The sequence below is a fragment of the Haliotis rubra genome, unplaced genomic scaffold, assembly GCF_003918875.1.
Source record: "Haliotis rubra isolate DU_JTF1 unplaced genomic scaffold, ASM391887v1 Scf97, whole genome shotgun sequence".
In the NCBI taxonomy this organism is placed as follows: Eukaryota; Metazoa; Mollusca; class Gastropoda; order Lepetellida; family Haliotidae; genus Haliotis; species Haliotis rubra.
In genome coordinates, this window is record NW_025767712.1 from 522,122 (window position 1) to 546,967 (window position 24,846).

The 24,846-nt window shown below is 37.1% G+C and overlaps 1 protein-coding gene across 1 annotated transcript in view; it reads right to left on the minus strand.

Annotated features, from left to right (window-relative positions):
• Positions 1 to 4,025, minus strand: part of LOC124265306 (twitchin-like) — a 50,670-nt gene extending 46,645 nt beyond the window's left edge. Inside the window, exons 1-2 of the mRNA XM_046700099.1 lie at positions 3,908 to 4,025; positions 3,386 to 3,505 (exon numbers count right to left, since the gene is read on the minus strand). Coding sequence (XP_046556055.1) covers positions 3,386 to 3,473 — 88 coding nt within the window. The 5' untranslated portion in view covers positions 3,474 to 3,505; positions 3,908 to 4,025. The remainder of the gene's footprint in view (positions 1 to 3,385; positions 3,506 to 3,907) is intronic.
• Between the last annotated feature and the right edge of the window lie 20,821 nt (positions 4,026 to 24,846).

The following is a 24,846-nucleotide window of genomic DNA, read 5'->3' on the forward strand; positions in this document are numbered from 1 at the left end:
GCAATGGCCTGACTCTGCTGTCCATAGGTTGTGAGAGCAGCTTGGTTCTAATTAGAATGCTATTCAGGATTTACTCAGGAGATTGGTTACCGGAAATACTGATGTTAACTGTAAGTATTGTGAGATATAAACTGTGTGATTTACTTTTTTTTCTTTCTTAATATGAAAAGTTTGAGTAGGACCAGAGACCGATCTATTATATGGTCTCTGGTAGGACATAGTTGTGTCAGCATGAATAGTATATATTCTGTTTGGAGAAATATTTTCGATATTAGTTTGATTTAATTTTTTTCTTTCGGACAAAAGTTTGAGTCAGATATAGTTTTGTCAATACGATTACGATACAAGGAATATTTTGGTATTAACCTAAACAATAATTATGGACTGCCTTGTAATTCAGCTGGTTCAGGAAGGCCACATCAGATGTTTTGTTTTGAGTTGGGTTTTTAAATTAAGAGCCAACCATGAATTGAGAAAAATACAAAAGACTGCTGTGAAAAACCAAATACCAGAAGAAATGTTTGTTTGAAAATTAACCTCCAAATCAAACTGGTTTTAAAAAAAACAACTGTGAATTTAGAATCTCATTGGTTAGAGGGAATAATGGTTTATTATGATGATTGTTAATGATTTGGTCAAAATAAATGAAATTCATATTTAAAAAATTACCAATATGAGGGGTTTGTTATCTGAGTTCTAGATTTACCAGCAGTATATCACAACATAACATGTGTTAATTAGTTACACATTTTAAAATACACTGACAATAAATGAAACAATAAAAACAGAAAATATTACTAACATAATAGATTAATAATAATATAGTGTTAGCGACATTTCACAAATACTTTTCTGTTCATTAATGCCTTCATCCTGACATCAGAATGACTGACACTAACAATATTACCTACCTGTGTAGAGGATAAATATCCTTAAATTCATACCGCATTTGGTTACTGAATGAATGTTGTTTTACACCACAGTCATCAATATTCCTACAATATCACACTGAGCAGCCACTAAAATTATCAAGTCTGGGCTGTACACACCAGTCGTAAACAGCATGAACAAGCTACCCACACCATGAGGACACAACAGACAACCATGGGTTCATGTGTCATTGTGCCCCAGTACCAACACATCGTTGTGAGTCATTGTTCCCCAGTACCAACACATGGTTGTGTGTCATTGTTCCCAAGTACCAACATATTGTTGTGTGTCATTGTGCCCCAATACCAACACATGGTTGTGTGTCATTCTGCTCCAGTGCCAACACTTGGTCATGTGTCATTGTTCCCCAGTACCAACACATGGTTGTGTGTCATTGTTCCCCAGTACCAACACATGTCTGTGTGTCATTGTGCTCCAGTGCCAACACATGGTTGTGTGTCATTGTGACCCATACCAACACATGGCTGTGTGTCATTGTGCTCCAGTGCCAACACTTGGTTGGGTCATTGTGCCCCAGTGCCAACACATGGTCGTGTGTCATTGTTCCCCAGTGCCAACACATGGTCGTGTGTAATTGTGCTCCAGTGCCAACACTTGGTTGTGTCATTGTACCCCAGTACCAACACATGGTCGTTTGTGTCATTGTTCCCAAGTACCAACACATGGTCGTGTGTCATTGTTTCCCAGTACCAACACTTGGTTGTGTGTTATTGTGCCCCAATACCAACACATGGTTGTGTGTCATTGTTTCTCAGTACCAACACTTGGTTGTGTGTCATTGTGCCCCAATACCAACACATGGTCGTGTGTCATTGTTTCCCAGTACCAACACATGGTCGTGTGTCATTGTTTCCCAGTACCAACACTTGGTTGTGTGTTATTGTGCTCCAATACCAACACATGGTTGTGTGTCATTGTTTCCCAGTACCAACACTTGGTTGTGTGTCATTGTGCCCCAATACCAACACATGGTTGTGTGTCATTGTGCTCCAGTGCCAACACTTGGTTGTGTGTCATTGTGCCCCATGCCAACACATGGCTGTGTGTCATTGTGCTCCAGTGCCAACACTTGGTTGGGTCATTGTGCACCAGTGCCAACACATGGTCGTGTGTCATTGTTCCCCAGTGCCAACACATGGTCATGTGTAATTGTGCTCCAGTGCCAACACTTGGTTGGGTCATTGTGACCCAGTGCCAACACATGGTTGTGTGTCATTGTTCCCCAGTACCAACACATGGTCGTGTGTCATTGTTTCCCAGTACCAACACATGTTTGTGTGTCATTGTTTCCCAGTACCAACACATGGTTGTGTGTCATTGTTTCCCAGTACCAACACATGGTCGTGTGTCATTGTTTCCCAGTACCAACACATGGTTGTGTGTCATTGTTCCCCAGTACCAACACATGGTTGTGTGTCATTGTTTCCCAGTACCAACACATGGTCGTGTGTCATTGTTTCCCAGTACCAACACATGGTTGTGTGTCATTGTTCCCCAGTACCAACACATGGTTGTGTGTCATTGTTTCCCAGTACCAACACACGGTCGTGTGTCATTGTTTCCCAGTACCAAAACATGGTTGTGTGTCATTGTGCCCCAGTACCAACATATGGTTGTGTGTCATTGTGACCCAGTGCCAACACTTGGTTGGGTGTCATTGTTCCCCAGTACCAACACATGGTTGTGTGTCATTGTGTCACAGTGCCAACACATCATTGTGTGTCATTGTGTCACAGTGTCGACACATGGTTGTGTAATTGTGTCCCATAGTCGTGTGATTGTGTGACAATGGAACAGTGTGACAAGCATTGGGTATTTTAAGTCTCCTGTGAACTGTATTCCCCAAAGGGTCACAGAGCATCAATGGTACCTCTTTTGCCCTTAATATGGTAAAACATATGACGTACTGGAGACTTAATACAACACAGGAATCCATTCTGTTTCACAGAAATAATGTACTGGGACTTATTCTGCCCCGTTATCTTCACAGGTTGATAAAAATAGGGTTCTGATGACCAGTTCTGATCTGAATACAGATCACAAAGTAAAAAAACCTTTGGACTAAGTGACACCTTGATTCTGTACACACTTTTCAATGGAAATAGTGATGACCCAAACTTACACACTGACCAGACAATCCAAGGGAGATAACCTTAGCAAGAACGTTATCCAACCTGACAAACATCCAACGTCCTGCATCATCAGTGACTCATGTATAAGCAGAGCTATTGCACAGATAGTATTTCTCTACATCATTGGCAAAGTGCTTTCCAGACACCTGACAACATACTTGTTTCCGTGTCCTTCATCCTGAGGAATGCATTGTCTTACATGATATCAGAAGCTGATCGCACTGCTGTTTCCCTCCATGTGATGTAAGACACTGGTAAGTAAGTATGAGTGCATGAAGTATGCAGCATGTCAACTCACTCACCTGTGCAGACAATCTTCTTTGGGCGGCGTTTAAAGAAAGGGTGAGTGGATCCGTCCTCGAATTCATGCGCAGTGTGGTAGCTGCTCATGTCAGTGTCCAGGGAACTCAAGGAGACATAGTCTAGAAGGAAACAAAGGAAATATGCAAATATGCTTATGGGGAACACAAATTACAAAACATTAACCTCAAATACTAACATAATGGTTTTTTACTTCAAATTAGTTTTTTTTACAGATATACACATATATATATCCAAATTTGTAAAGACATGAGAATTCACGGAAGAAAATATTGTCAAATAATGTACTGTATTTTCTTGTGTATAATGCAAAATGTCCAAGTTAAATGATCAGTATAGTAAAAAATAATGTACTGTAAAAAGGTACACTGGTACTATTCTTTGTGCAGGGCAGCGAAATGAAAGAAATGCTAATCTCAGAATCTGATCTCTAAATATGTTTTGTCAGCCTTTCTTCAAACAATTCAAAGACTCTTATTTAATATATTACGTTTCAACTATACCTTGTGTTCTGTCGGATTCAGAGCCACTGTCTCCACCTCTGTCAACTTCGTCACCAATGTCGCCATTCTCCACGCCGGATCTCTTGGCAGGAGATGCCGCGTTTGAACGTCGTTCTGGCATGATATCTGTTTCTTCAACACCTAGGGGTGGTAAATGGGTGGTGAAAATAACTACTTTCTTTGTAATCCCTGAAATTGTATCTTTGTGCAACCTTTTTTTATATGACATAGAATTATTATTCTATATGCCAGAAAATCTTCTGATGCATTTTGAAAATGAAATATTTTTAATATTTGGCAAATGGACAGAAGAATGTTGTTCTTGGTAGCCATGAGATACACAAACACAACAGGATTGTCGTATGGGTTCAAACCTAATTCTACAAGTTTCAATATGTATTGCTAAAGTCATTTCCTAGTCATTCATATCAAGTGAAAGTCTTCAGTGTGTCTCAGAAAATAATATTGATGTTTTAACCTAACATTTATCTTGCTTCTAATATTCCCATCCTACACATAAGTCACAATAAACTACTGCAGTATAGGTCCCCAAGTCAAAGGCATCATGAGATGAAAGAGAATCCAACAAAACAATTGATTTACTTTTGTGAGACTGTAGACAGATTTCATGAACAACCACAAATTCTGTATCATTCACAGACCACCATTAGTCTTTCTTTTCTCATATCAGATTGGTCTCTTTTATAACAACTACCAAAAATAAGTAATTGTTCAGTTTCTGTTTGTTTAAGTGAAATAGGGAACATAAGAAATTTCAATGAACATATTTCAACTTTAACCACAATCATTTTATAATGGTAAAGAACTTGATTAAACTCACTAATACCCCATTATTGTGATAATTTGGGAATGTTAGACTAACATCTAGTCTCTGAAATCAACATATTTTAAATTATATTCATAAAATATAATGTAAAGGAGCCATGGAATTTTCTTCATTTGCAGCCTAAAACTGTGGTAATCTAGACCTGATTAGGTTGTATTGGGCATATTTGTTTCAGGGTCTATATGATGTTTGCCTCTGACCTTTAACTCAACATTCAGTATATCTACTTGTTAGTTTTATTGTTTCCATAATGTCAGCACAGCCCTACACCAGTACAACAAGGAAATGTTCTTACTCACACACAGATATGTTGTAGTGTTAACGGAGTGCCTCTCCATCAACCCACATGTGCTTGCTGACTTGCTGCAGTACTGTTCCAGAAGTTGGACGGTACCGACTACCAAACTCTCATTTACACTTTGCACAAGGTATGAACTGAGAGTTCAACACAAACTTAATACTTTCTTATTATTTTATCATAATCTTGATGTCCTGATCTTTATACATTTGAAAATGCCAAAACAAACTGACAGTTTTTAAGCAAGATAAATATCTTTTGACTTGATAGTGAGAGATCTAGCTTAAGTTAAAGCACAGTTAAGTTGATAGGAACATAGGAACATTTGCAAAAGATATTGCGTATGTTAAAAGTGAAAGTTCTATTTACACACACTCTTATCTAGCAGGTGCATGAACCCCTGGAACCATTTTGCATTGGTAGTAAATAAGAGTGAGTGAGTGAGTTTAGTTTTACACCGCACTCAGCAATATTCCAGCTATATGGCAGCAGTCTGTAAATAATCGTGTCTGGACCAGAAATCCAGTCATCAACAGCATGAGCATTGATCTGCACAATTGGGAACCGATGATATGTGTCAACCCAGTCAGCGAGTCTGATCACCCGATCCCGTTAGTCGCCTCTTACGACAAGCATGGGTTACTCAAGATCAATTCTAACCCTGACCTTCAGTATATAAGGTAGTATATAAGAATATGAGAAAGACTTCATATCATTTACTAACATAAATACAACCCATTGATGCTAGACATGTTTCTATGTTTCATAGAGGAATGATATTATTAGAATATATTGTCTTTGAGGAACAGAACAGATTAACACAATCTTACATGATGAGAATCTTTTCTGTCAAAGTCTATTTATTTTCTATTACAGCATACATTAATAAACACCATTAATAAATTTGGCCAAAATGTCTTATTATTAATCATACCAAGCATCTCAATAAAAACAGCCTACTTAGAGAAATATTCCAGAAAGGCATCCAGGAAATAGCTTCTGTTCTTAACAAGAAAACAATACTGTCTGTTTTGTTTCAAGAACAATCTGATAAACTGTTGGACTACTGTCAAACATGTTTTTCATGTGAAAGACGAAAAAGAAACCTCACCTAACAGAAACATGACAAAAACAAAAGTATGCTGCTGTCAAGAAATGCTGACAAGTGTTAATGGCCAACTTGAAGAACTGCCTGTATGCAAGAGAAATGTGTCATAGAATAATAGTGCCAGATATATATGTACTCTCATGACTTCCATGTCACTGTACTAATTACCCAGCTTAATCCAACTCATTAACACATATCATCAAGGATGAGGGGATGCAGATGGTAATATGCTTCAGAAGGTGTTATCTGGATTAGATCAGTGACACTAAAGAGATTTTCAGGGAATACTGATATTTTAAAAATACAAGAATTATTTTTATTTCTTTGATATGAATAATATACAATTAAACAGGAGATGGTAGCATTTTCTCTGTTATGTTAAAATTGAAAATTAAGCATGCAAAAATGTGTGGAATTACTTCAAAAGTCCTGTTGTTTGTTTAAAGATATTTTGCCTTGTCATGTTATCAGTATTTAAGTTTATTATTTTCCTGCAACTAATTTCTCTGAAATGTCAAGTTCCCCTTTAAATGACAGATTGTTCCAACAACCCTAGAGCAAACATTCTCTTTCTGTCCAACTTTACACAGCACAAACAACATCATTATAATGTTGGAAGAAAGGTATATCCAATCCAGCCTACCCTTTCAGACAAATATAGATTACTCCAGTTTAGGAAAATTAAGACAGTCTCCTGGCACCTTTTTAATATATTTTAAGATAATTTAAGAACTGTTTATTTTTGTTGTTTTTTTCTGCAAAATATGTCCATTTCAGAGACTAGATGAAGGATGGCAACACATTACCTCCAAACTACCGAAAAACAGGTGCAACATCAAACTTTAAAAATCATATATAATAACACACATAAAATCAACCAAACACTGAAAAACATTTCCCAAACAGGTGCATCAACCCAACTTTGAAATCAAATTAAAGTAATTAATTAGCATGTAAGCAGAGTTGTTTATTACATAACAGGACATGTGTTCTCCATCCTCATCTCCAACAAATGAATCGGCTCAGCAGGAAGTCCGACATGCAGGGGAGTCTGCAGTAATTATATTGCAATATATTTAACACAGACATCTGATCCATGTCTCCGGTGCAAGTACTTACAGACTAGGAAGCTGTAGGGCATTTGGGGTTTATACCTGATTTACAAATTTTGGTTCTGAACAAATTTTAAAGTGAGAAATTAGAAACACTTCTATGTATCATCTTCAAATAACAGTTGTTATTATCTTTTCCTAATGTCACCTGTCTGGCCATAGTATTTAAAAATACCTTTGAATAAAAATATAGATCAAAATGTATTTTTACTTTTAAACAATATGTTATGTTTTCATAATATGTACAATAAAAAATAAGAAATATGAATTTTACTGATTATTTTTGCAGATGACAATAGGTGCTACTTGTTCAGGCATGCCAGGTCTGAGTGACTTCCTTCTTCAAATAAACATTAACATCTCTGGCATCTGTATAAACCTAGAGAAATGTTCAAGGATAGGTTATCTCTGTGTGGGTCTTGGTAAAGTAGCTCTGCATTGTTAAACCCCAGCTAAGACTCAGAGTGAAGGAACATGTATGTGTGTCAGGAAGGTGCCAAATTCGAAAATAGTTTCCAAAAGGGAAATGAACTCTTTCAAAGATATGAAATACATCTCAAAAATATTTCAAAGAAAAAGGACAATTATAAGCTGCTCATCATGCTCTAAATAATATAGGGTTTTTTCAAACATGTATTGTCACTGTAGGAACTGCTTACACTCTAAATAAAGGCTCTGTGTCCCTCATGCATCATGGTGGGAAATTATAATAATCCAGGATAAAACTGGTAAGCAAAATGGTTTTATAACATAACTTATCATACAGATATATTTTCAAATAGCAAATCTAAATGTTCTGTAAAAGGACATCAATATATTGTGAGTACAGGCACACATCTATAGTTCATCTAACAACTACAAGATTACTGTTGCTTTTACCGCTGCAAATACTTAACCAAAGTAGGTTATATTGAACAGTACAAAAGGAACAGTTTTAGAGTGACATCTATTTTCTCTCAAATACACTATGAAGCATATCAACTGAATGTCTTTAAGTCTTTCCTGTCATCAAATAATGATAGCAATAGTTTCACTAGATCTGGATTAAACTTTTATAGTTTACTGCCATGATATTGCTGGAATATTCCTAAAAGCGTAGTAAAACCAAACTCACTCACTTTTATAGTTTAAATAAGTTTAACACTGGCACATCAGACAAGGCTTTTATATTTTACTATTTTTCATGCATAAAACATACTTGGCATATAATCATTTTGATAAAGTAGAGACTACAGGATCTCTAGATACCATAGCAACAAAGCCAACAAAGGGCAACAATACTCCAACTGACCTAGTTATCTTGATGACAATTAGTACTGTACATACCAGTCAAGAGTATAGTCCATAATAAGCAAATCTTCAAGCATCCAAGAAAAAACATACCCATATTTCAATACTTTCATGTTTGAGTGGTGTTGCCCTTTAATGCCACTGTCATATGCTGATATATCACATGTACTGTACAGTAATGACAATTCTATCATAATCTTTTACTTACCTAATCTTTTCAAAGCTCCTCTAATTTCCCTGATCCAGGCTTGCTTAGAATATATATTCTTGGCTTGGAATGTTAGTTTCTCAGAGGTGGGCTCTGCATACCAAAGTTCAAATCGTCGGTCATCTTCAATCACATTTTCATTGATTTGAATGTTTTGAAGCTGGAATTAAAAATAAGTTGGTCCAATTAAAAAGGAATTATATGCATGCATTACTTTACATATCATCAAACCGTACAATTTTCTTTTATCATCACCAAAGCGATTTATTTCAAACATATGGATTGTTGCCAAGTATAAGTTTCAAGGCTGGTGATACTGCAACTCGAACTCCAGTCAAAGTAGCTGAACAGGTGCACATGGTAAAATCCTGAGTAAGCACAAAACACATAACATCGTCATTCCAGGCCTAGATCCACAAATAAAAACACTCACTGTTTTATGCAACGATAAGTAATAATCCCACCTCTTTACAATCACATGCACAATCACTGAAACTGGATCCTAAATGGAATTTCAAGATGGCTGTCACCAAGCCTTGACATAGGATACAAAATTGCTTCCAAGAATATCCACAGAAGTATTATCCTTGCACAAATTTGTACACCAATGCAGGAAGCACATGCTCACATTGCCCCTTCAAAAATCTTCCAACACAGACATTATTCCCTGAGAAAAGTGTAGCAGATGTGAACCGACTGGGCAGTCCAGGAGGTGAGCCTCCCTTCAGACAACCAAGCTACCATAACTGCAACTTGGCAAGGAGCCACAGCATGAAACAATTAGTCCTCAGAACATCTTATTCTGGTGTTAAGTGATGCAGAATACATGGAAGACACTAGCAGTACCTACACTGTATGTAAAAATAGGACACAGAATTGCTGAGCCTTCAGACTCCAAGAACAGTAATAAAAAGCAGACAACTGAGATACCACCAACACACTTCCTTTTGTTTTTTCTGCACACAGAACATCTTTCATCTGATGAAAAGCAGGAAGGTCATTTTCTGACCTTATCGGATGAATCTGGCTTATTTTTTGTCATATTTTGTGAAGGATTTATGAGTGAATAATGCTGAGAATATGTTTTCAGATGTCTTCTGAAGATCTATGATTTTCTTGAGTGATAACTGTCAGAAAGCTCCTGGAAAACTAAGTGGGAAATAAAAATATTTACTTTATATTTTCAGCCTTTTTTCAGTCAAGTTCATTAATTTTTATCAAAAGTTAAGATTTACATAGCAGAAAAGATGTATGAAACTCACATTTGAAACACTGTCAAACATTTTCATTGCTGAGAAACAAGATGAATTATATCTCCCTATCATAAAACATACCAACGAATATTCCAAAGAGAAATCATCTGAGGAAACATTGATCTGACAGATTTTCTTTCTAAAGGTTATAATTTTATCAAGATAACATTAACAACATACTTCTTAAAGTTATATTTCTACTGAACAGTATCTAGTTGATAATTAAGAGTGGTTCTCTTTTACTGAAAGTTTACAGTTCAAAGACATATTCCTTTAGCTGATAACCAGTGGCAGAATGAGTATCAACTATCATTTTACTGCAAACAAAACCACTTTTCAAACACTAGCTGTCTTCTTCTTTCAAGCATTTCCAGCCAAAGGATGCACCTGCCAATTTAAACCTTATGACTTGCAACATTTGCAAAATGTCATCATGCTCAAATTACTTGTGAGAAAACTTGACTTTGAAGGTCATGGAATGTTTTCTTTTGCTAAATATTAAGTATAGTGACCTTGACCTTCACTCATAGTAATTTAGGCAGCTAGGACCTTCATCTGAACAGCTGTTTGTACGATTCATGAATGTATGTCTATATTTTGAATGTTTAACTTTCATTTTGTTTCATTCTTTGACAGAGTGCGTGAATGTTGTTCTGTGCCACATTCAGCAATATTCCTGCCGTTGTCCCACAAACTAATCAAATAATCATTTCTGGGGCAGGCAAACCAGTGGCCGATAGCATGAGCAATGACCTATACAAGATCTGTTTAGTCAGCTTTACTACTGGTGTATATAAGGGGTGATTTGGATACAGAATCTCCTTAGATTTTTCAGACAGAGAATGGTGAACACTCCCATAATATTCATATCAACAACACATTTTGAATATATAAGCATGTTGTGGTACGTAAGAGAATTACATACTTTCTGAAAATATACTGCACTCCAAAACGTCTTAACTGTGCTAGTCAGTGTTAGGTATAACAGCCAAGAGATTTGTGATACTGGTGCACACATCAGACTCCAACAGATGTATAGATGTGAACTAGTATAGCAAAGAACTTGTTTTGTATGCCCTACTTGTGTTGAAGATGAGTTGCCACATACTGCTATATTGTCCACTCTATGAAGATCTACGAAGCGATATTTTGTCTATCTGTGATAGTGTGATGGAAAACTTCCCTGAACACCAGGATATCAACGTCTTAAGTTTTTATTTTAGCAAACCTTGTGAAATGTACCCCTGTAGCCAAAACCTGCCTGCCATTTAACGCTTTTTAAGACTGTATAGTTTTATTTTACCATACTTCGTTATATATCTGTATTTTACATCAACTTTTAGTGCTATATTGTATATAATTATCTTTATTTAATTTTTTTTGTGTTCAAGATGTTTTTATTCATGGTTTTAATAGTCTCCCATAACTCTATTAAGAGTGGCTGGTTATGGCTTTTTCTTTATTCATAAATGTACATGAATCTGCTGCTGTAATGAGGGAGACTGTAATAAACAATCTGTCTGTGTGTCTGTGTGTGTGTCTGTCTGTGTCTGTCTGTCTGTCTGTGAACTGATGTTTCTGTAGCTTGAAACAAAGCTGTGAATGCATCTGTTCCTTGCCAAAACTGATATTCAAATGACAACATCTCCAAGCAGTTGGTCAATCTCCCACTGGACTCTTGGAATATCCCTATCAGAATTTGACTAGTACATCATTTCTCTTCTTTGCTTCAGGCAGCATGCTGGTTGATGCTGGCAGCTGAAGGATGAGCACAAGCTGTTTTCCTACACCAAGCATGAACTATGCTGTTGTTTACATACCTGCCATCTAACAACTTAATGTTTACCCAGTTATATGGATACCAGACAACACAAATAAACATTGACATTAATCTTATTACTCTGATAATTTGCGTGATAATATTTACAAATATTTTTAAATACATAATATGTATATGAACCTTTGATAAGAATGTTATCAAACCCCAATCCTAAGGATTCAGTTATAATTAAAAAAGTATGAGAACTCATGATCAATGCAAACATGTATGTATGTTTAAACTCCTATAAAAACAGATACTAACAGCTTTTGGAAGTGATGAAATGATAAAACACATGAGCAGTTCTGATTCTCCGTGGGGTGGGTGGGTGTGTGTTCCATACACAGTTTCCTGTCATCACTCTCATATTCATCATGATTTCTTATACAATTATTGAGATGTCACATTATTATTCCAACAGTGAATTACTACCCAAAACAAATTTCAGCAAATTAACTGTTCCATTGTTATCCTTCATCTCCAAGTGTGCATCAACATAACAACGTATGGTATGGATTTATGGTATGGTATCAAGTTCAGACAATCTGGTACCCATGACATCCATGACTATGGTATATTTGAACAAAATATAGACATTGCAGGAATGTCACAAAAGCGTAACCACTGTTGGACCTTACTAAACCCAAGCAAAACAAACTACAGCTACATACAGACAAGAGTTCCCAATCCTCACCAAATTACTTTTACATCAGTCCTACAGGCAGACTACACATGATTCTCAGGGAACTCCTTAGAAAAGTACATCTCAAAATTTACAAATGAAAAGCTTCAATGACTGACCAGAACCTGAAGGTGAAACACATTATGTGACATAGGTATAAGTGTGATGTGGTTTCCACTCACACAGCTCCATTATAAACCCAGAAATGACGGGGAGGCAAGACCATCAGAATGTAAAGCTGAGAAGAGAAGAGAATCTGGGGACATATTTGTGTTTCTTTCATACATTTACAGGGACTAAATACACCCACTGCACAAAAGTATCTTCCACAATATAGCCTCACAGCCTCACCATTATATCCTATAGTAGTTATTTTACATCAGCTAAAACAGCAATCAATATTTCAATATACATCCTCCTTAGATCAACCAGTAACTGCACTATCCCTCCTCCATCATATTGTGTGAAACTTTCTTCCATCATGAAAATTGATGGATTATAATCACTTTTAATAGTATTTCAGATTCATTACAAATTAATGTTGAAGTAAAGCTGATGGAGGTTTATGACGCATCTTGAAAATTGGGACATTGATATTGTTTTTCCAAACCAGATCAATAACAACTAAAACTCAATGCAAATTATGGTGACTAAACCACTGGGCCAACTGTGGCCCCACTTGCATGAGGAGGAAAGCAGTGAAAAGGTTTATTATCTTAAACGAAAGTTTCTGCAACAGATCTGGTACAAGCAAACCAAAAGTTATCAATAACATTTAGATCAACACTGGGACATCCACTCTTCAAAGACTCAAGTAATAAAAACATCAACATTATCAATTTTACAAAAGAATTGTTCCTGCCTGTTCTTAAAACTGTCAGATCTGCTCAAACTTGGGGCACGTGTTTTCATCACCAACACTGCAAGAGGAATGCTGCCAAGCTGTATTTTGAGCTCACCACCTTTCCATGTGTTTAGTGGTCTTGCCCCACAAGCCACCTGTATCCCAGACCTAGCGCCAGCATCTCCTGGCTGAGGATAGTGCCGACTCCCTGTACACCATAGGTAGGTAACCTGAACTTTAAGACAGAGGCAACCTGGCTCAGATGAAGTACTGCACTCGTTGGCACTGTCTTAAAGTCAATGTCAAGCCCTCCTGGCTTAATCTGCACTCATTTCACTTAGGAACTGCTATCATGCAAGGTTTTTTAGATTATATGATGGATACACTCAGTATTTTAGAATAATATAATAGACATTGAAGTTACAAAAGTTATCTGACTTGGCATTCATATAACATTTCTTAACATATTAAAGAAATCACTTTTAAAGAAAAAGAGTTTCTCAAATTTCCATTCTATTTTCATTTCCAACCAACCCCACCCACCTACATATACTCCCCATCCTCCCCAATCCATATGTTTACAAGGTTCTGCAATCTTTTCTTTATTTGAAATCTAAATTTAATTCTTTTTTTTTTAATTTATTGAGCATAAACTACCGGAAAATCAATTACATTTTGCTTGACAATGATCTCAATAAACTTTTTCTGTATCATAAAATAATTGTAAATACAATGTATAATAAGTACTAACCTTCCATAAGGAAATAGAGATTCCAAAGCCTGTAGACTAATATGTCATATGTGTGTATGTAAAGATTAATCAAACTGATCACCAACCACCTGGTTTCAAGATATCCAACAGTATATAGGGTCTACTGCACATTAAATCTTGTTTCCATGGTAACTAGATGATGTAGATGAAATACTATGGTGCCATATATTCTGCCTAGGAGTTATTTTGGTACCATCTGATCCACACAGGCATACTGTAAACATAGGCATCATACTTTGATATTCCTAAAGGCAGGGGAGGCGACAAGGGTCATATGCCAGGTTCAGGCAAGGTGAGATGGGGATACAGCAAGGTGGTTGGGGCACATGTCATGGTGGTTTGAGTAGAGGACAAGGTGGTTTGGGCACATGTCATGGTGGTTTGAGTAGAGGACAAGGTGGTTTGGGCACATGTCATGGTGGTTTGAGTAGAGGACAAGGTGGTTTGGGCACATGTCATGGTGGTTTGAGTACAAGGTGGTTTGGGCACTTGGCAAGGTGGTTTGGGCACATGACAAGGTGGGTTTTAGTACAGGGCAAGGTGGTTTTAGTACAGGGCAAGGTGGTTTTGGCACATGGCAAGGTGGTTTGAGTACAGGGCAAGGTGGTTTGGCACATGGCAAGGTGGTTTGAATACAGGGCAAGGTGGTTTTGGCACATGGCAAGGTGGTTTGAGTAGGGGGCAAGGTGGTTTTTGGCACATGGCAAGGTGGTTTTAGTACAGGGCAAGGTGGTTTGGGCACATGAAAAGTCCGTTTGAGTACAGGACAAGATGGATGGAGCACATGAAAAGGTGGTTTGTGTGCAGGGCAAGGTGGTTTGGGCACATAGCAAGGTAAGTTTTTGGAAAGTTGATAGAGATACGCACTGTAACATGAGCAAAAGGCTATGTTTTTTGGTGCCATGGCAAGAAGTGAACAACAGGCAGGATGTTACTGCCTCTGAAGGAGTCCTAATGTCGGCATGGGTACTACAGATGGAGACCCAAGTTACATTTCTGTACAAGCAAGCCAAGTCAGAATACAGAAACGTATCCTAGGACAAGTCCATTCTGCATTGTGCCTTTTTCTTAATCGGAACTGTCATCATGTTGCATTAGATGCATTTGATTGCATACCTGGTACATTTCTGTATTTTGACTTTGTTTAAGGTACATTTCTGTAACGGTACTGTGGACCTATTCCATCACTTAAATGCCCACAGAGAGATGAACATCATGATGTGACCGAAATAGTATTTTTTGTGAAATATTTTATGAATTACTCTTCATCAACAACCAAAAGATACTTCTATGGTGGAGACAAGACATGACCCTCTGGAACATCCTGACACAGCAAAGCATGATGACACAGAAGAACACCGACCCCAGTGAAGACAACAGGAGCCAGCACAAGTCTCTCCACAGTGGTGTCTCATTACACCTGCACTTTCTCCCACTATGGCGCAGCTGGTTCTCATCCAGGCAGGGTGAATCAGAGGTGACCACAGACACAACCTTACACATGCTGAACAATTACTTATATTATTGCTTTCATTGTTCTTTGATTAGTGACTTCAGAATCAACATTCCAATGTTTTGAAAACTACAGTATGCCCTCACCTTATTACATTACTGAATAATAGAAATAAAATATTGAGCTTTTTAATAATTAAATGATAACACCTTCCAGTTTGCATAAAATTGTATCATATTTGTTTGTTAAAGAAATTGAAGACACCATGTGTTTAATATGTAGGATCTTGGTAAATGAAAAAGATATTTTTATAAATGTTAATTCAGGAATATTAAAACAGATCTACAACCATTGTGCCAGGTGGAAAATCAAATTTAAATCTCCAGCTTTAACCACCTGGCTAACCCACTGTCCCTTTACATATAAAATTACACCAGCCAACAATGACCAAAGTATAAATATCTTCAGGAAAGTGAATGAGTGTTGATATAGATAGAATTCAACAAGTGACAATGTATCACACAATTCTCAAAAAAAGCTGCAATTCTATCACATAATAAACAAAAACACATGAACAAATATGTATTTGAACAAATACATTGTTGGGATATTGTTCCTGATCAATATCTGAGATTCTTTTTTTTGCATCAGTCAGTGTGCAGGGAGATGAAATTCTTGAACAGACAATCTCCCTGTTGTATTTTGACAAAAGCAGGTCAAGAACCAAAGGTATACTGGTAAGTTTCTTCTGATACTGTTCTCTACCCTTCAACAAAGAATATGCTGGGGTTGTGATAAGAGTAGACTTGCACGAGTCTCTCAGGTTAAAATTAATAGTTTAAACGATAATTTGTTATAAAGAATAAATAACAGATTCAAGGCCGCTTATCTAGACTTGCCTCTTCGAAGGATAGAATTACTATACATCCATGGGCTCAGCATTCAGTACAGCCTTGGAGCAAGGCTATGATAAGAGGTATTTCAGTAGAACTACCAGTCTAGACAAAATTCTCATCATGGTCTCCTGTGAAGCACTAGCTACCATGGCTGTCCCAAAGACATGAAATAACCCCATAAATGTAACACACAATTGATTTGTTACATGTCAACTTTATTTGAACTTACTTTTTGTAAAAAGAGCTTCAGTCAAAGGCTAGAAATTGACTTGTATGTCTAAATTAAAAATACCATAGATTTGGCAAAATAGTATTTTGTAAATGATCTCTTTTTGTATTCTTTTTCATTTGACTTTTTGTTGATTTACAGTAATCTTTTGTACAGTAACCTCAAAGATTCTTCTCAACATTGTGCTACATCTTGCCGAAGTACATGCAGTAAAACTGTCAAATAGATATTAATGTTACAGTCAAGTCGCGTTAATCCGACTCTCGTTTATCCGACAATCGGCTTTATCCGACACTTTTGATGGTAACAAATTGAATAAACGTATTTGCTAAAGGCTCATTTCTCATCGAATTCACGAACAAGGTTGGAAATAGATAGATTTATTGATGCTTGTTACATCTACTCTTAACTCTTAGATCTATAGGAGTACTATTACACACACACACGCACGCACACACACACACACACACACACACACACTGATCCTGTTCTCATGAATGATCTGTTCTCAGAATTCGATAATCCGACATCCACCGTTAATCTGACGATGTGGGATTAACGAGACTTGACTGTATATATATATAATGTTCTGATCAAACCAATATTTTTATGATTGATATAAGACTTTAGAGGATACAAGCTATGATCAATTTTATGAATGATAACAAGGAAACAAATTACTCTTGGATGAGATGAATCTGGAAAGCATCAATCATGGCAACAATTTAAGTAGAACCTACAAGTCTAAGTAACCACATCACTTTCCAGTGGAGAGATCATACTAGGTAACTGTCAAAAGAACAGCTCAAACTGCAATGCCAACAATTCCCTGCACACATATGACACAAAACCAGTTTAACTTCCATGCATTCTCTCAAGGTCATGACCATGAAGCAATGCCAGGTCATCAAGGTCAAGGTCATACTGCATCCAGATGGTGAAAAAGCAATCTGCATTGTAGATCCACATGCCTAGTACTGTAGATTGATGGGAAGAGGCACAGCGAGGAGATTGGAAACTCATCAGCTGCTCTGAGACTGTAAAACAATTACCTGTCCCCGAGAAATGGGCCATGGGCATGGGATGATATATACCTCATGCAGCTTGACAAGTGAAACTAAACAGACATATCATGGACTGAGCTTGGAAGGCTAGACTTTCTTCATGGTGTTTGAACTGACAAAAGCTTCTTTATCACCGAGATATAAACACAAAGACAGTAAAGACTCAAAGAGTAAACAGGGTAAACAGCGTAAGAAATACCTGACAATGTTCCTGTGCAAGGATCAACTGATGTCCAACAAAATCACTGGTAAACTCTAGCCACACATGTCAAGAAGAGTCACCAAAACACACCTGCATGTACTTGTCTTGATGCTACGGCAACTGCTGCAGAACTACAGACAGCTTTTGCCACAAAATGGGATAAATTCACCAGTTCATCAAAAAATTTAAAATGAGGAAACTTTAGATAACCATTAAGAATATTATATTAATAAGAAATAGTTTTTATCTTTCCAGTGCTGGCAATCTTTCCACTCAAAATAACATCACATAAAAGGGAATGACTAAATGTGTCACAAAGCCTTGTTCCATGAACAAGTCTTTGTTTTCAATGTTTATTTGTCAAAGACCACACATTTGCAAATAGATAAAATTTTCGACAGAACTTTTGGCTCCTCTTTACTTGATCATATAATAAGTCATAAAGAGTACTCACTTAAATTAGAAACAGGTAGGCGCTAATCATATGAACACATCTCAAAACTGTCACAGCAATGCTCTAAACTAACCTGTAATATTTTTATCCCATTTCTTTTCCTTTTCAAACTCGTAATTTAAGGTTTTCATCTTGTTTTCATGCTGATGTGATTAATACTGTCATTACTCTGATATCTAAACATAATCTTGGAACTAAAATCACTTTTTCTAAGGAACCTAAATCTAAAATAGATTGTTGTAAACACTGCAGCAGAATTATGGCTGCAGTTAATTAATAAGCATCACTGGTATGTGACACAGTGCATGATACCATACTACATCTATATGCTTCAGTTCTTACCTCAACCAGGCTCTTGAAGACGTAGGTGGCTGTATCAGTGGGTGTGTCTGGCTTCTTGCGTTTTGTTAAGATGAGTTTGTCATTGAACAGAAATAGGTGGCGCTCCTTGCCACGTCCTGAGTTTGCATTGGGGCTATCCCACATCAAGAAATCATCCTGCAAACACACAACAAAGCATAAGATACAATGTGCAAGCCAATAAGTGATACATACGTGTGGGTCTTTTTGTGGTCTTTTGTACATGTATATGTATCTTTCGTCGTATTGTATTTGTTTTCAATGTTAACCGTGAGAAGCAAATTTCCTTCAGGATAATAAAGCATTAGCTTAGCCTAGCCTAGCTTAAAAACAATTATCATGTATGAAGAACGACCACAATGCCAAGAAACATATAAATAAATCATATGTATATTTGCATAAACTAAATCCAACGAGGGTCATAACTTCACAACACAAAATCACAGAGTTATGATACACACTATTATAATACTGGTATTATATATGGATAATAAGTATGAAAGTATCAAACGTATCATGTACATAGATGTTAGTATCTTCTACGTAGATGACGGAAATATTTTAGACTGTGGCTCAGTGGTTCACCCCACAGCAGCTGACAGCATTTTTCAGTCTAACCATGGTTTACCTTGTCCAAAACAGATTATACCATCTTGCACTTACTAACCAAACAATAAAGAAAACTTGAAAGTTACTGACATGTCGGAGCAGTGGTCCACATTCGTTGATGTCGCCGGAGAATCCCTCGACAAGACTCAGCATCTGCACCTGCTGCACCATGTTGGTAATCTCGTTCAGCATCGCAATGGCAGCTTCCGCATCTGCACAGTCCTGTCCCGCTCGCGAGGTGTACCTCAGGTAGTCCTGGTCACAGATCGGTCATTGTCTAGTTCATCTTTTGACAGTTAATACCATGGTTTACATTTAGTATTATTCACTGAAACACTCATAAAATATCAAACCTTTCACAGAAAATCAATTTCATTTTCTAATGCCTCACCTATGTATCAGTACTTGACTGAGACTCAACCAAGGACATACAAATACAAACTAGGAAACTGTTTAGGCCAATATCTTGGACAAACCCAAGGAACCAACCAGGAAATGACATGGAACAGTGGAAATCATGTCCTGCAATATCCATGATACTCTGAAGGATTCTAATCAGGACCTTACGTGAAACAATTTGGAATCTGTCTAAGGCACTATCCAAGACAATCCCATTGGTTCTAACCAAGGCTTTACAAAAGATGCAAATTACATACTGATTAAGACTAAACCTAGGACATGTTCGAGGATTCCACCCAGCACATAACAAAGGATGACACTGAGGACAATGTCTCAGAGGCTATGCAGGACGTGCTCAAGCATAATAGCCAGGCCCTACCAAAGGATGATTCTTAGGACACTGTCTCACAGGCTATGAAGGATATGCTCAAGGAATCCAAGCAGCATATTACAAAGGATGACAATTAAGGAACTCACTGGGAAGCTAGGCAGGATATGACCAAGGATCCCAAGTAACATATTACATAGGATGTCAATTAGGGAGCTTCAGTGGACTCTATCTAGTATGGTACAAACTATAGCTTTCAGGACAGTAGGTCACCAGACAATCTATACTCAGGTTTCCCTTATTAGGACCTGATGGTGATACAGACTGTACACTGACCTGGAGAAACGCCTTGTAGGTGGCCAGCCTCTCCACTGGCTTCATCAGATGTGCCTTCAGTGCTGTTTCAGAGTCCTTGATACTGGCACTATATTTCTGAGGAGGAACACAGAACCAGAATATAGATATGTGTCGTATGCAACAGTTTCAACAACCTAACTCTCACACAGAGCTCAACAAGATTCAAAATGGTTTAGGAAGCAATAATTCCCTCTAAAGACTTTTTGATGCCAAAAGCTTATTTGTTTCATCATTTCTGTGTGTTTTTGTATGTTGAAATCATATCCTAAAACTTAATGTGATATACTTTCTTCAGGTGGTTTCAAAACCCCAGAACATTTGTCCCATTGGATAATTAATCATCTCCCAGGAAATACAAATAACACAGACCTTTAAGAAGACGTTAGCTTCCTCTGTCTCCAGGAAGTATTCAGCCGTCTCTCTTGGACACAAATACTCGACATACTGCATAAACTCATCACGCTGAAACCAGTAAAAAAACACAATCTAATAACATATTTATCTACAATGTCCTACTTTGTACAACCTTTAAATGATGCTTTGTCTTCCAACTTCAAAATATTAATAGCAAGCAATAAAAAATCAAAATTTTTATGAAAAACTATAAATGTATTTTTAAATGGTTAGTATTCTGTTACCTTTTTCAGGAAAACTTCTCCAACAGTAGATGGTATAGCAGAGCAGGCACAGAGTTCCTGGAGGAATACACTGCAAACAAGGTCTGTATGTTAGCTAGAGTTGGTGAGTTTGGTTTAAGATCACTTTCAATGGTACTTTCGTTAACATCAACATAATGACATGTCTGCTTATTGTGGGAGGAAAGACCAAAATAATCCTGACTTATAAATGTTTACCACTTTTGTGAAACACATGAGAACAGGTAGTTTATCACAAACCAAGGAACATGCTCACTGTCAATTAGGGATTCAAGCCCATACCCACTGCATCCTGGCAAGACTAAGGGAAGTAACTCCACACCGTAAACTAGTACCATCATAGGAGATAGGATACTGTCATCCCTTCAGCCCGAGGAAGTAAAAGTTAATCCAAATATATTCTCAGGAAACAACAATAATTGGCATGTATTTACTTAGTGCATATGTTTGTCTGGCGTGTTCAGTTTACAAGAGGAATCATCACGAACTCTTTTACCTACACTTTGGTGGAAACGTTCATTGAGTTATTCTGCCAAAATTGGTTCCAAAACATTGTGTAAAATGTATCATTCTAAAGGACCTGCCTTTTCTGTCAAACTTTGTGCAATAAGGGAGGCAATTCTATCTTATAGATGAGTATGTTGGTAGAGTGAATGTCCTTTTTGAATGTTGAAATCTAATAAAAGTCCACCAAATACATATGAAGGATCTTCTTCTGTCCCAGGAAATATCAAATTATACATCAACAGAAAGTATTTGTTTGAATATTGTACAAATGACTGACATGTGGCCTTTATTCGGTCCTTCACTTGCAAGTGATCTACATCTGGCATGATCAACAACACAGGAGTGCGTGAGTTTAGTTTTACGCCACACTCAGCAATATTCCAGCTATATGGCCGAGGTCTGTAAATAATCGAGTCTGGACCAGACATCCAATGATCAACAGCATGAGCATTGATCTACTCAACTGGGATACGATGATATGTGAGAACCAAGTCAGCGAGCCTGACCACCCGATCCCATTAGTCGCCGACAAGCATGGGTTACTGAAAATCAATTCTAACCCAGACAACATAGGAGTTGGATGAAAATGTTTCATCCAACTTCAAGAGAAAATCTATGCCCAGTACTGGGACCGAAGATGATTTCTTAAACAAATGTTTGTCTAGTATACATCTCAACATCATCTCAAAGTCAACCTTGGTCCAACAGGTGCTAATGTTAAAGTCAAATCTCAAATACTCTAAAACCAATGTTTTCAATAAATAACCTGCCATGGACTAAGTGATATTATAAGTACAAAACATCTGACAACCTCAGCAGTAGATTCTGCTCACTAAATCAGGGATATCCAGTGGTCCTTATTATACCGTGTCATTTGATTCCCTTTTTATCTCAAGTACAGCTTTCTAAAAGATGGCTTTTCTACTTACTCATCATGGAACTTATGGATCTGTTTGATGTTAGCAAAGATGACATCCTTCTTGTTCTTGAGGACTTCTGGACTGTCCTTCTCCCCAAGCCTCTGACAGTAGTCTGTGATGAGGTGGTCCAGTTGCCGGATGTACTCTCGTTCCGTTTCCAGGAGTTCCGTCACAGCATACCTGCAATTAGTATGAGGACATTCTAGTGCATCTAAATCAGCAAAGGGATATGAATACACAACATCCATATTCCAAATTTCCTTGTTGACCAATAGACAATTACATCGTGATATTTCAGCTTGAGGTGGGAGGTGAGATCTAAGTGATACAGGTTTATCACTTACATGGAACCCACAAGCAAAAACCTTGATGATAAACCTAAGCATAAATCAGGATGGATCCAGAAACCAGTTTGAACCCACAATTTCTCGCACATACATACGATAACCATTATAGCATTATAGATCAAGTATAAATGTCAGCAAGGATTTGAACATGATGCCATGATCAACCATGTAAGCATGATGTCATGATGTAAAACCTTATATTTGTCACCAAGACTGTGCAACAATGCAAAAATAGTTTCTGGTCTATGCTACAGAGTACACAGGCAGAGGCAGATTTCTCGTTGGCAGTGATTTGCGACAGTAAGGCATTTACTGGTGACCTCTTTAGAGAACAAAAATGGCAATCTGCTTATGGAACTAAAATAATTAATGAAGGCAAAGGTATTTATTACAATTACAAAGATTTTGTCTGGAAACATCTGAGGGGTACACGTGAGTCCATCTTTTGAATTCTACAATAGCACTGTATGTGACTAAACATAAAATTAACTTATCCACACATAAACTGAAAATGTGAATGTCAAAACAAGGCAAATGTCAAACAAATCTACCGATGCCCATGCTAATGTAAAGTGAATGAGAACAGAATACAGTTCAAGTCATTTCTAGCATAATAATAAATAAAAGTTGTCTGATAGAAGACAATAAACAAATAATTAACTCAACTCAATTTGAAAAGAAGAATTAAAGCAGAATAATGTCCAAATATTATGAAAATTCAAACAAAATGTGATTTTTTAGTTGTTTACACCAATCATCAAAAAATATGAATAAATGGTCATTTTCACCAATTTGGACACTTATTCAAAGAAATATGAGAGCATGATATTCTGAAATGATGAAATGTTACAACCAAATAGAAAGTTAATAGTTGTCCCAACAATCTAAGTATCTCTATAAAGAAGAGCAAGCCAAGGGCAGATAACTGCTACTCACAATGGAAAGTCATCAGGATCCCTATAATCACAATGAAGAAGGTCACTCCACAATGTCTACATGTCTAAAAGGCTAGGGTATGTACATTGTTCTCATAAAAGTCAGATCTTTAGCTCTGATTTGATACTTCTTTGTGTGAAGCCCTAACAAACAATTCATAGGCCACATCTCGTAAACTTTACGATACATCCGTCAGTCCTTCTTGGAAGGACAAAAATGTGCTGATCCTTTCTGTATATTAATGAATTCATTTTTTCACTCACATAGCTCAAATTCAAACAATAACATGGAACTCTACATGTAGTCTGTTATAGATTTCTTGAGGTGCAGCTATTATCAGTAATTATCACTGAGTGATAATTATATAAAATGTAAATAAGGGAATAAAAGCATAGATGTGCATTCTTTTCAAATCAAGTATTATTGAATGTGGACTTCCTGAAAAGGGGATATACAAGTAAATGAAGACTGGAAGTAAACTCAAACAAACAGGTGAACTCATTACAAAGATTTGCTCAAAGAGTTACCTTCTCTTGAGAAGTGATTCCTGCTGTTTGTTCGAGATCTGAATGATCTCCTCACGGAACTGTTCTGTTGTGGACCTCTTGGTTACCGTGGCACCCAGCATTTTCAGGTTCAAATATGCAGATGGTACCCATCCTGAAACAAATAAGTCATTGATTACACTTCAGTGAACATTTCATGGTCCTGAAACGGAAGGATATATGTTGAGCAGGGTATTGAAACATATACAGCTCGGGGAAAAACCATGTAAAGCAAAAACAAGTTTTCATAATATCAGAATAGCTTGATGGGTTTCATCTCGACAAAACATCCTTATAAGGCAGACCGCCTGTCTTGGTGGATTCAGTATTGACTGGCTGGTTTGTACCAATGTCTTGCTTTGACAGACTGGTCTTAAAGGTGAATTGTTGTAAGGTTTAGGTTTAAACAATGTCTCATTTTCTTTGTCGGACTGGTCTCAAGGA